The 13,040-nt window shown below is 39.7% G+C and overlaps 1 protein-coding gene across 3 annotated transcripts in view; it reads left to right on the top strand.

The window, feature by feature from the left end:
• The window catches only part of PDE4B (phosphodiesterase 4B), a 287,515-nt gene that overhangs the window by 251,522 nt on the left and 22,953 nt on the right, over window positions 1-13,040 (top strand). For all 3 annotated transcript variants that reach the window (XM_019531586.1, XM_019531588.1, XM_019531587.1), the window contains one exon: window positions 2,145-2,257. In XM_019531586.1, coding sequence (XP_019387131.1) covers window positions 2,145-2,257 — 113 coding nt within the window. The remainder of the gene's footprint in view (window positions 1-2,144; window positions 2,258-13,040) is intronic.

Here is a 13,040-nt window from a genome sequence, read left to right on the forward strand (position 1 = left end):
CAAGAGCACTTCCTTCTGTCATTTAGGGGGAAAAAACAAACCAACCTCACACACATTTTCTGCTACATTAGGTAGATTATTGCAACTTTTAACCTAGAATTTCAAATCTCAGTGAAAGGCTTTAAGATATTCTACGTGGATGGGATACAGAAGCATAGCTTCTCTCTGCCTGGTTTCCACCAACTGCTCTGAAAATTGAAGATAGATAAACTATGGGGATATTAATAAATAATGGCTGCAACATATGCTGAATGATTGAGTTAGGCAGAAAGATATGCTGAAGTTCTTGGGTAGTTTCACCTATTTGTTGATGTGTAAAGCACAGTGGTATGCAAGAGATGATTGCTTCCAGTGGTTTTGTGGCTTTGTAAATGCAGAAAGGAAAATATTGTGCATTGCCTCTTGGTTAAGCTAAAATGTTATGTTTTAGTGCTTTGAAGTCTATATGTATATGAAACGGTGCTTGCTGGCTCAGTGAAAAACTACTACTCTTCCATAGCATTTATTTTCTTCTGTTGAACTAAGCGTTGACCACACACACACACACACACAGATGCATACAGCATATATTAGTGGTGTCCCAGCATTTATTTATTTGTGTCTAGCTGTAAGCTGCTGGTGCTTCTCACCTGAGATTTTCTCCTTCTGGAGATCCTTTCTGCAGCACAGCCTGTTCCCCACGCAGACTTCCGTAGGAGAAGCTAAAGATGATGAATATATATTTCATGTTAGATATATGCATGATGCAGACCTGTTCCAACTCCAACTCTTAACAAGGGCGTAGAGTCAGTTGCAACATTATCTGTAGTAAAACTGGAAGTTTGGGAAAGAGTGGAGACGTGCCAGCTGGCTGAGATGCTGATTCATGGTACTGTTAAGGAGCTTTCACATGTGAGGGTGCTCCTGAGTCCTGAATTTAGAGGAATCCACCCAGAGGAGTGTGATATTTGTGCTGCTGCCTTTCCCTCTAACTCAGTGCTCCTTAGGCACATAGGTTTAAGCAAGTTATGTTCGTTGGTACATACTTTGCTCTTTGGATAGATATTGCTAACAATCCAGAACTCTTATTTCCTTTTTTTTTAAGTTTGCCATTAGAATCCCGAATACTTGAATTCAGGGAAGACGTATCAGTCAAAAGGTATCATTGGGAATGGAAGTCTTGTGATTTACCATGAAGTGTTCGTACATCTTTACTTTTACTGTGCTTAGAAATTCTTCACCAGAATATGTGCTTCTCTGTTTAATACATTTCAAAACAGAAAGGAGTGTAATTTTAGGGAAAAGAGAGAAACAACTGATGTCTGGCTCCATCTGAGAATCCAGTTCATAATTTCCCTGTGATCTTGGCACACACCAAAGGGAAGGTTTAGCTTTGTTTAGTAAAACAAGAGAAGCAAAGAGTCTCTTTAGCCAACAAAGTCAAGCAGACGTCCTGTACTCCCTGAACAGTTTGTCTGATTGTCTTCCTATCAGAGAGATTTCATTTAGCACCCAGTTTAAAAAATAGGAATTTCTAATCTCGTGCACAGCACTGCATTCCCAGGGGAAAGTTGCTGAGAGATTCACATGCATGCAATGCCCTCAGCCCTGCATTGCCTAAGATTTACTGACAGTGATTTGAGTCTTTCCCTTGACGCTTTTTCTTTTACTTCAAAAGAGTACAACTCTGCTTCTGAGAAAAAGAAACCAGAGCATGTCCCTGTGCTTAATCTCACTTAATGACATTTGAAAACTCAACAATGTCATCACTTTAGACAAGAAGTGCTCTGAGTAATGCTTCAGAGGAGAAAAAACTTTACTTACAAGGAACAGCTTTTACTTCTGAGCAGTATGAATGCAAATGCATGTAGATGCATCTGGCAGAGTGTTCCTCCTACACCCCCTTTTTAGAGGAAGTTTGTTGATGTGTTAGTGACATCTCATCTTGAAAGCTGGCAAGAGAAAAAACCCACAACAGCCATTCAACAGAAGGACGTGTGTTGATTTGTTCTCCTACTGGAGAGTGGAGCAGAAGCACCCAGAGCGCATTATGAAGGAGCATTGTACCACCTACAACAGTGCTGGTCCCAGCTGTGTCAGTGACTCTGCCATGGAAAGTCTGCAGTCACTTGAGCCTAACTACATGTCTATGTGCTTATTTGCAGAGGAATCTTATCAAAAGTTAGCAATGGAAACTTTGGAAGAATTAGACTGGTGTTTAGACCAACTTGAAACCATTCAGACCTACCGATCAGTTAGTGAGATGGCTTCTAATAAGGTAAGTTTTAAGATCACTTTTTTTCTTGAAATGTCAAAGTCTGAAAATAAAAGGATTAGCTATTGTGGAGTAAGATAAAAAGTGACCTTGTCTCTGATGGTGTCCACCAGCAGCCTAGCATTCACAGTGTAGTATTTGACAATGGTAATTTAAACAAGGTTTGTACTTTTTCCTAGTTACCTTGTGTTAAGAATGTGAACCTGAAATGGTTTGAACTGTATGTATGCTTGTGCATGTGCAAAAATTTAGTAGTGGAAATGGTAAAACGTAACTGTAGTTTTTCAAGTAGAATACATTTATACTCCAAAATTAAGCACTGTATTTAGTCCAGTAGCACTTAGTCACATTGCATATAGGATGGTAAATAAAAAGTTATTCTTTTCACTCTCTTGTAAGTTGAAGGAGGTTTGTCATAAAAAAAAATAGGAACGCAAAACTTCCAGAATACCTTGGATTCAAAACTATAACATGGTACAGTATATTGAAGCTAAATTATTCCACTGACATTTGTTTATCAGAAATTTTAAAAGGTGTTATTTAGTACTGGAAAGAACTACCATGAGCACTTACTGTAAAAAAGGGTCTATTTAATGCAGTGTACCTTAACTCTTGCTTGGCAGTAATAATTGCAAATGCCAAACAATCTGCTGTACTATGTTGCTGGGGGGGTTTTGTCATATAATAATTTATTTTGTGTTTTTAGTTCTTTGGGATGAGTTGACACCATTTTGCACAGTGTGATTTAGGTGCATGTCAGAGGGCTCTATGATGTGTGTAATTGAGTTTTCATTAAAGGGCTTTTATTCCTTTCTCATTGCTTGCTGTAGAAAGAGGGGTGTGGAGAAGAGTGGGGTCTATATGGCATGCAAGGTGTGAAAATGCTGATATAATAAACTAAAAATAAAATAAAATCAAACTTAAAAAATGCCAGTTAAACTTTGTGATGAAAATAAGGTGGGGGGGGAAGGGGAGGTGTGCAATTCAGCAGAAGAGTACAAGAAAAGTGCAAAATGGAAAAAGTGCTGAAGAAACCTGAGCTGGTTTCTTAAATACTCTGTTACTTTTAAGCCTTCTTTTTCCCCACTTCACCTCCACTTCAGCCCCTAAAGTTCTGATTCGCAGCCTCTGTCCTTCCAGTGGATGGGATCCTATTAAAATCCATCAAAGGCAGTCTTTAAGTTATTGCTGATTGACATAAAGCACGCCCTCTTCCCTGGGGCTATCAGCCCCACCTCTGCAGTGATGTGAGCTACTGCCCAGAGGAGCGCTTGGCTTACATCTCATTCAGATCTCCTGTGGTGGCAATGAAGAGTTTTCCTGCTTTGCCCTCAGGACAGTCTAACAGCGTGAAATCTCTGAGTCACGTGTGGACTGCTTTTTCCTCACTTCAGTATTTACTCTCAAGCTTTTATGCAATGTTTACATCCAAGTGTTACCCAAGAAGCAAATCATATGGTATCAGAAATATGTGCTCTGCCTTTCCTGAATTAATAATTTCATGTGCAAACCCCCTGGTTAGACCCAGCTTTTAGTTTGTTCTGCACAAATCTAGTATTCTCATTCTTCTTTTCACTTGGAAATTATTTACATCCAAAATGCTGAAACACAGCCTGATTCTATGAAATATGCTAAACATGTCATTAATCCTATGTCATCTCAACTTCCTCTACTACTGCTACTTACTAAAACTGTACAGGAGCATAGGAAGCAATAAAAGTTTTATAGATGTAGCTTGCAAGAAAGATTTTTTTCTTCTAAGCTTCTGTGAGAGAACCAAATCTAACCATTCGGAAGGGTTTAGCCTCCTAAAAAGATAAGGTTTAATGTACAGTGCAGAAATATCCATCAGTGCGAGATTTTGTTCCCCCTAGTACTCCACATTTGGATTCTTGAAGGTGGAAGCTTGAGATTGGCTGATTTTCTTATTGTGTAACTGTCAAAAATCATTATTTTACTGTGCGAGTTATCACTGCTCCTAGGTCAGATTAAACATTCTTTAAACTTTGCTTATTCACACACTTGTATTAACCTTTGCTTATGTATTTTTTGGTCGGCTTCCAGCAGTCACACTCAGCTGTGAAAGAGCAATATGCAGTGGTTTGAAATCACCCTTTTTCCCCGTTACCCTGGAAGCAAACATTTAAGTAGATTGGCTTTGTAAGGTTGTGGCATTTGGTTTTTCACAGTATACAAGAACATTATTTGAAGTCAGTCCCATGTCTGGCGGGTAGGTTCAGCTGGAAATAAGTGAGTGCTGACTCTCTTAAAAGATTGTTTTAAAATATTTTTAAAATGTTCATTAATTTTCTGTCAGTGTTTTCATCTAATGAGATATCTGGATAGACTCTCTTGCTCCAATCAAAGATTTTTAATTATGGCCTTTGGTAAATAGCAAAACAGTTAGATGTTTTGAAAACAGGATGCTTAGGCCCCACATTATTAAAGAAGAACGGAAAAAGAAGCAGTATAGAAAGGAAGAAAGCAAATAGACTCAGCATGATCCCAAGTGCAAGAACAGTATAAACAGTGACCTGTCTTCCTGACCTCTGCTATTGCTGAGTTCCTGGCCCTGCGCCACTAAAGCCAAACTACGTCATTTGAGAATGATAGTAGGCATGGCACAGCTGTTGCAAGTGTGACTCGAATTTCCTGTCTCCTTCCTGACAGACGTAGTTGAAAAGTACAGAGTTGCAACAACAGCAGACAGAGAGGGAGGATCTACGAATATGTGTTTTCAGTGTGATTTTCAGAAGACTTGTACAAAGAACATCTGCTAGGGGAAATGCAACATCTCACAGCATCCTGGTTTCAATTTTCAGAACACAGCAATTAATGCATGTGCAGGTACCAATAGTGCCTTCAGAAATATGAAATCATTACTCAAGGCAAATGAGGAAGTGAGGAGTTGCTTCTCCAACATACTAACCACAAGGAGGTTGCACTGAAAATAATGTGGTTCAGTGGTGCAATTCTCTAAAACACAGGCCTGATCCAGGCATGGAGCCAGCACAACCTCAGTTGTCTAAGTGCCCTGTCAGAGGGCACCAGCTAGATTCCCCACATCTTTCCAATGCAATTTAGTCCAGAGCTGCAAACTACTCAAAGCCCATTGCTATTCCAGACCTGAGCTTTTGCTAAAAAGAGAACCTATGATGCCAAAAATATAGGAGCTATTTTTTAACGTGAGCAGGTGGAAGCAATATGGAAGAAAGCTAACGTCCAGGCCTATGGGCATTTCTATTCCACATTGTCTCAGTAGGTAGCTCTTCCACTATGCATATAAAAATATAGAAAATACAGTAAACACGGAGATAATTTGTTTTTGTGAAATAATAAAATGTTACCTGTGACCACAGAACTATAACTTCAGCTCTGGGGATTTTCTAGACTATTCTGGAAACATTAAATATTGACTGTTCTGCATGTAATGTTATATCCAGCTTAGAGCCTTGGTAGCTGCTAACTCTCAGGATGCTGAGTGTCGTGGAACTGCTGATACAGTGAGACTTTTTCTCCTCTGGTGGCATAATGTTGCATATGGCATCATGCAGCTGTCTATAGCCTCACGTCTTCTAGAAGCAGAATCACATCCCCTGTCCGCTACCTCTGGTTGGGCTCTGTTTGCTCACATAGCATTTGGGCTCTGAGGAATGAGTTTGCTACAGATAGGTTCAGTGCATCCCCCAAATTGTGTTGAGAAAAATTTTCCCATCTGATCTATTCTCTGTCCTCCCAGCTAGGTGTTTTCTGTGGCCTTAGTATCACTGGTGTTAAATGGTTAAGGCGTAATATATTACCGAATCTGTCTACTTGTAAAAGTAGAGATCTTCTGAGCAGAAGGTTGCTGTGTCCTCTAAGTAGAATAACCTTATCTGGAACCAGAATTCAGGGCCTCTGAAGTCTGTTTTTGCATTGATCAATAGATAACATGAGTGATTATCCGCAAGAATGTTTTAATTGTGAGTAGACAAGGTTCTTTGCGTGAATCTGATATCTTTTATTAGACCAACTTAAATAGTTGGAAAACAATTATTAAGCACGCTTTTGGGTCCAAAACCCCTTTGTCAGGCTAAGGAAGTTTCAGCAGTTGGTGTGAGCTCTTCCTGGATGGAATGAAAAGTAAAGAAGCCAGAGGCTGGGCTGGGCTGCATACAAGACAGGTTGTCAGTGAAATGGTAGTACATGTAGCTCTGCTGGAATTGTCTTTCATGGCCATGCATACATTCTGAAAATATTTTATGCTTGGAAGGTTTCACGTGACTGACGAGAGACATTGTCCACTGCTGCTACGAGGATTGTGAGTTTAGGTCCCTGTAGTCCATCTCACTTGAATTTAAGACTCTTCACTGTTGAAGAAGTTGACTTTGCAATAGGGGGTCAGATGACTTTATTCAACTATGTATATATATTTGCTTGTAATAACTCACCAAACTATTGTCTTTGTTATTTATAAGCCAAGAGTCACTGGATAAACACAACTATTTCACTTCACGATCATCTCAAAGGGTATTTCAGTCAGAAGAAGAGAAGCCAGACCAACCTCACTGTCAGGAGACAGTGGCTAAATAAACACAAGGACACTAATGTAAACTCAGGAGGTTCATGTTGAGGATTTTAACATTGTTCAGGGCTCTGTGCCAAATGTCTATGTGCCTTGCTGCACAACTTCCACACCAGCATTTTTTTTTGTGAGCCTGCCAGCTCCAGAACTTGCCCACTTCGTACGTGATGTTTCCCTTAACTGGTGCCAAACTGTTTAGTCTTTTGGTTACTGGACTGTCACTTCCTTTGTTTAATAGGCTTTAAAATAAGCCAAGCGTCTCACAAAGAAAGGCTTTGTTAAGTTTTTCATCAGTTAGTAAGACAAAGAGACTTCCATGTCTTTTGTTTTCTATAAGCAGAGCTAAGTTGTTATGAATCATGGGATTCCTCCCATCAGTTCCTGATCAGTTCTTTGGTATTCCCCTCCAATATTAGCTGCAGCTGTTCAGCAGCTGTCATTACGGTAAAGATTTGTAACTAAGCACTTGGGTGAGCGGGTGAGCCCACTGAAATTAAGACTGGCTGGCCTTTAGCAGGCATTGTAGCAGGCGCTGTATTCATCATTAGAAACCTTCAGTGCATGATGCCTTGTAAATTTTGATATAAACACTCCTTAGTGCTATTATCCTATTTATTAGACTTACTATTAGTAGGTAGACCGAGCTAAATCATGATCGTGCTTGATAGAAAATGAGAAACAGGCTACTGCTGTTGTTGCAGCTGAGGGGCTCATTCACTTGATATACGTTTTATTTTCAGGTCTCTTGTTTGTGTTTAGATGGGCTCTTTCTAGAGCAGGGGAAATAGACACTGGACATTAGGGCTGTGTGAGGCTTCGGACCATGCTTCGGATCCAGGGAAGCTTTGGACACTTCGGCGTCCGAAGCAGCATGTCCAGATCAAAGCGCTGGCTTCTTTAGGCTTTCCAGAGTGGTTCACATACACGTGACATAAGTTTTGCTTTCAATAATTTGGGGTGCAGTTCCCCCTGAACCCCTGCACTGATCTTCTTGAAGCTTGGCAGGCTTCATGCTCTCAGAAGAGACTACCACCCCTGCAAGTTTCATCCAAATCAGACAAAAAACAACAAAGTTATAGATATTTCATTGATTTCCCCATTATACCCTATGACTGGGTCTCCAAGGTGGATCTGAAGCTTCAGAGCCACTTCGGCTGGATCAAAGCAGGAACCCGGTCCAGAGCTCTGGATCAGATCACTGGCATCCGAAGCGGCCGGATGCAAAGCCGAAACAAATAGCTGCCTACTCGCACAGGCCTCCTGGACATGGACATTCAGATTTGGGGCCTGGGGTCTGGCCCATTACTTTTTCAAGACTTGTCATCAGAAGGATTAATGTACCAAGAAAAATGATTGTCTGACTTCAGGTTTAAATGTTTCCCACTTCCTCCTCTCTCTGGGCATTTATACGCATGATCTAGGGGCAGTGCTCTACTTAAAGCACCTGGACTGTCAACTAGCCACAGAACTGAGATCAGGACTTGAATTTCACTGAAGCGTCTAAGATTCTGGTTTGGGGACTTTGAGTCAGATCCGTTTAGTCTTTTTCTGAGCTCAGAACAACTTCCTCAGTGTCCCCCCACAGGATGTTAGCCATAGGAAATGGTGGGAGAAGTAAGATCATGATTACAGCAGCCGAGAAAAGTTGCTTTTCAGGTTTGGCACAACAGGCATTTCTGTCTGGACAATTTAGAGTTCCAGGTACAAGTGACTGCGCAATATCTTCAGCACAGCCCAGTGCTCGTAAGCCACTACCCAGCCCATAAAATGATTCTTATTCATGAGAATTTGCTTGTTTTGAATTTCTGCATTGTTATTGAATTTTACTTGTAAGTAATAGCTCAAGGACAAGTCCAAAAGAAAATAATTTTTTGAGGGTTGGACTAGAAACTGAATAATTGTTCAAAGGAGTGGCATCTAAATGAATGGTGTCAGGAAAGTGGAGTCATACACAAGATTAATAATGATTTATATATTTTTGAGAGGAAATTTTTATTTTAGTGGGCTGTGAACTAAATAGTCCACTCGCCTTGATAAAAAGTAGGATTTTGTCTCTTGACAAGCTCCAATCCTGGTCTAGAGTTAGTAACTTGGGTCCACCTCTGGGGCCTGATTCTGGTCTCAGGTTGGATTTATCTTGGTACAAGTCAATTGACTTCAGCTGGGCTGCTGGTGACTGTGGAGTTGGTCCACATATTTTCACAAATGCAACTTTAGTGAAAGAGCTTATTTTAACCATTTTGTGGAGATGTACTGATTCTGTGAGGGAAGGCAAGGAAGAAAGAATGAGATGGAAGAAAAAAGTCATCTCATTCAGTAGACATGTTGTTAAGAGAAGTAACCTGGTATATGGGAGATTGAAGTATGCAGTCCTGCTTTCCCTGAGTTGAAGGAACAGGGAATGAAAACTTCTGTGTATAATGAGGCAGAGCAGAGACCTGAAACTGGCCCTTCCACATCTCAGGTCAATACCATCCCAATGGATGCCTGTACACATACGTGGGTGGTTTTGATTTTTTTTAAATCTCAAAACCAGATATTTTGAGAGGCAGGGGTCTTTGGGTAGATTTTGACAGAACTCTGTTTCATGAAAACATGCAGAAGGTTTCATTTTCATTCCGAGGTTGAACAGAAACTAGTGAAATTTCAAAAATTGCTATCAGGTATCATTGAGACTTACCCAAGAGTGAGAAAGCATGAGGCCACTGCTTTCTGAACTCATCAATACAGCCGTTTCTGTTTGTTTGATTAAATTTGTCAAGAATGTGATGATAGAAGGAAAAAAATGAAAACGAGCATCCAGAATTATAAATCTATCATTGTAGGGTTTGATTTTCCTCTCTCTCTCTGTCTGCTTTTTGTGAGTGTCGATAGTCTCTTTAGTATTGCATAATTTTATGACATTCTGTTTCACTTATTTTATTACCGAAAATTGAATTTTATGGTATCAGCAGGAGTTCTTGTTACAGCCACAAATACTCCAGCAAACCATGTCATCTTTCTATATGTTATTTTATCCTTTGGGTTTCTTCTCTTGTGGAAATCCTTAACCAGCACATCTAAACACAACATGTTGGGGCCATCTTCTAGATACCATGAACGTGCTGTGAGGAAAGCTAAGGTAGAAGTGTGTGAGCAAACCTTTCTGGTTAAGTTAGAGAGAGAGGTTGCTCTAATTAGAGTTTCTGCTGTGGTATTGTTGGAGTGGTGGTGTAGCCAGGATAGGCCAGGAATTATACAAGCGGCAAAGATTTTTGTGGGTGGTATCTTTTATTGAACCAGCTGAGTGGTTGGGATAAAGTTAGACAAGCTTTCAAATGCAAGAGAATAAAAATGTCTCCCACAAAAATCTTTGCCTACAGTTTCTGTTGTCTGCTTTAAGAAAAAAAAATTACCGCTGTTTTGGCATAGCTACGTAAATGCTGAATAAAAAAGATATTCTGCAAATTATTTGCCTATCTGTATGAAAGTGATTTTTCATTTAAATGTACTCATGCTCATTAGAACAGTCCATGTTTTTGATGCTTGTATTAGGCATATTTTTATTTTGGCAGGACCAGCTGCTACTGTTTTTTTTCATATTGCATTTTAAGAGATACGCAGACCCGTCTTACTGGGCTGCATTTACTTTTGATTCCTCCCTTTGGGCACATCTAGACGTCGCTGTATGGCAGTGTTGCTACAGCACCGTGCTTTAGTACTTCTTTTTGGAAGAATGGTGCACAGGTGGATTTCACCACAATGGTGCCCTAGCATCGCATTATACCGAGGCGGCGCACCGCTACAGCGACGTAGCTGGCAATCACGTGTAGACCCGTGGGATGACTATGTCACTGTAGCGTGCCATATTGCAACATAGCAGGTCGCTACATCACCATGGGGCAACTTGTAGGTGCGCCCTTTATGAAGCAAACACGCTTCTGCTAATTAAGATTTGCCAGAATTTTTCTCATTATATGCATGCATGAAAAGCCATTTCAAGGGACAGAATTATTTTAATTTCACTGAGATGGTTCTCCACAAAGGTAGAAGACCCATTGAAAACTGCCTAATGAAGACTGCAGGTTTTAACATGGATTTACATTTAATTTTACTTCTGGTTATGTAAATATCACAAAATGAACATTTTTATTCCCTCACTCTGTTAAATGATAATCACAGTTGCTCCTTAGTGTTGTTTCTGAAGATTTAAAATAAAGGCCATGCAAAATAACTTAAAATCTGACATCCCCTACCTGTCTGCCTCAAGCAGGCTTTTAAAAAAGACTTGGAGAAAAGTTGCAAGCCATTCTTGTCGAATAGCATTGTTCAGTCAGAAGAGGAAAAGAGCCCATTTTTACAATTGCAGGCATAGATCTAAGGACCCTGAGACTTAGGCCAGTGTAAGTGTGGGAGGTGGGGATTTTGCCCACATGCACTGTCCTAGGACTAGACAATACTTCAGAAACAGATATGTGGGAGGTTGCATGGTTATATGGTTGGTGGGCTCTTTCTACAAAATAATTGATCTTCCTTTGGCCCAGCAAGGTTTGCGCTGTCATGACTGATACAAGAGTTTGGTTCAGATCTGCTGCCTTCTCAACCATGGTCATCTCTCCAAGCCATTAATATTGTTGGCTGGATCTGGCCTTTCTTTAATCAAGACTTTTTATGCTTGTAATTTAGCAGCTTTTATTAGTCATCTAATTATTTTGCTAAAGCTTCCTAGCATTCAATTCAGACTGGTACTGACTGATCTGCCTTTGCTTCCTGATCTTTGTTTTTTAATTTTGTGAGCCAAACTTCCAGTTAGTTCATGATAAACAACTTACTTCAGTTGTGGACATCTCTAAACCGGCCTGCAGAAAGCAAACCTGTATTTATATTGCATTAGAAAATGTGTCGTAATGTACTTTCCCCACCTAATCTAAAATTATCATGTTACAGTTAAAGTAGAAAACTATCATTATTTTCTCTCCCTGTACTGTTGACAAGTATTCAGTCTTCCCAGAAGAGGCATTGCCAGATTCTGGCCTTATTCTATTACCATTGAATTCAGGGCGGTTTTTTTGCCCTTGTCTTTAATGGATGCAGGAACCCTCCTTTGACTTGCACACATGATCACTTCAAAAATGTTCAGTAAATTCATGATCACTTCAAAAACCTTCTGTAAATTCAGTCCATCCTATTAAGAAATACTTATTTTTTTAACACTGTAAGGAGGCATTTCCTCTCATGTGGTTCTTGTAGATAATATAATACTCAAACAAAAATTATTCTTGTCTTGATAAGGACTTGATTACTCTTGTCTGGCCTTAAGCAGTTTTGACAAATAGATACTTTTTGGTGTCAGACAGACAGCCCAAGATTTGTGTTGCAAGTTAGTGAGTCAGATACCTAAAGAAAACCAAACCCGTAAGCAAACATGTAGCAAGCTGTAGTTGCTTCTGTTTGTTATCTTGAAAGGTACAGTTTTGCACAGATATTGAAGAGCAAAATGATTAAAATAAAACAGAAACTGACCTGAACATCCACCCAAGAAAATTAAAGTTTATAATCAAGTAAGTATGCATAGAAAGTATATTTCATGAGATATTACTGTTGTGTTTTATCTGAACAAATGTATAATATATGTTCTAACTTGACACAATATGAAGTTAATGCTATCAAGGCTTTAGTTTTTGTATTAACCAAAAGAAACGTTAACCTAACAAAGCAGCTGTATGATATTGAAAAAATGTATCTGCCATTTCTTCATAGGCAGTCAGTATTACTGGACTGCTTGTGATCTGGATCACTTCACATAAATTTTGGCTACAGGACATGGCTTGCGTGTGCACAATGTGCCAGCAAAGTCTCTGGCATGCACACCTTATAAACATATGACACATTCATTTTCAGGGAAGTCAGAAGGGTGGTTTCTCTATGACATTACTACTTCTTCAGATAAAACTTCTTTAGACCTATTCAGTTCTCAGTACATAAGCACCTTTTGCGCTTTAACTTGCTAATAAGCAATAGTATTTCACAGTGGTTTTACTCTGCAGTAACTTGCAGCAACCTCATTTCTCAACTTTTTTATTATGTGTTTTCCTATATTCACTTAATCTAGAAATGAACTGGAAGGTTGCAAGTGATATTTGCATTTGTTCAGGTTCCATTTCACCACTTTTTACTGTTGTGGTTTGTGTGAGAGAGCGCGTGCATGCATGCGTGCACACATCCACCCCCTCCCCCCCCCCC

Source organism: Crocodylus porosus, unplaced genomic scaffold (genome assembly GCF_001723895.1).
Source record: "Crocodylus porosus isolate Cpor-Errol unplaced genomic scaffold, CroPor_comp1, whole genome shotgun sequence".
In the NCBI taxonomy this organism is placed as follows: Eukaryota; Metazoa; Chordata; order Crocodylia; family Crocodylidae; genus Crocodylus; species Crocodylus porosus.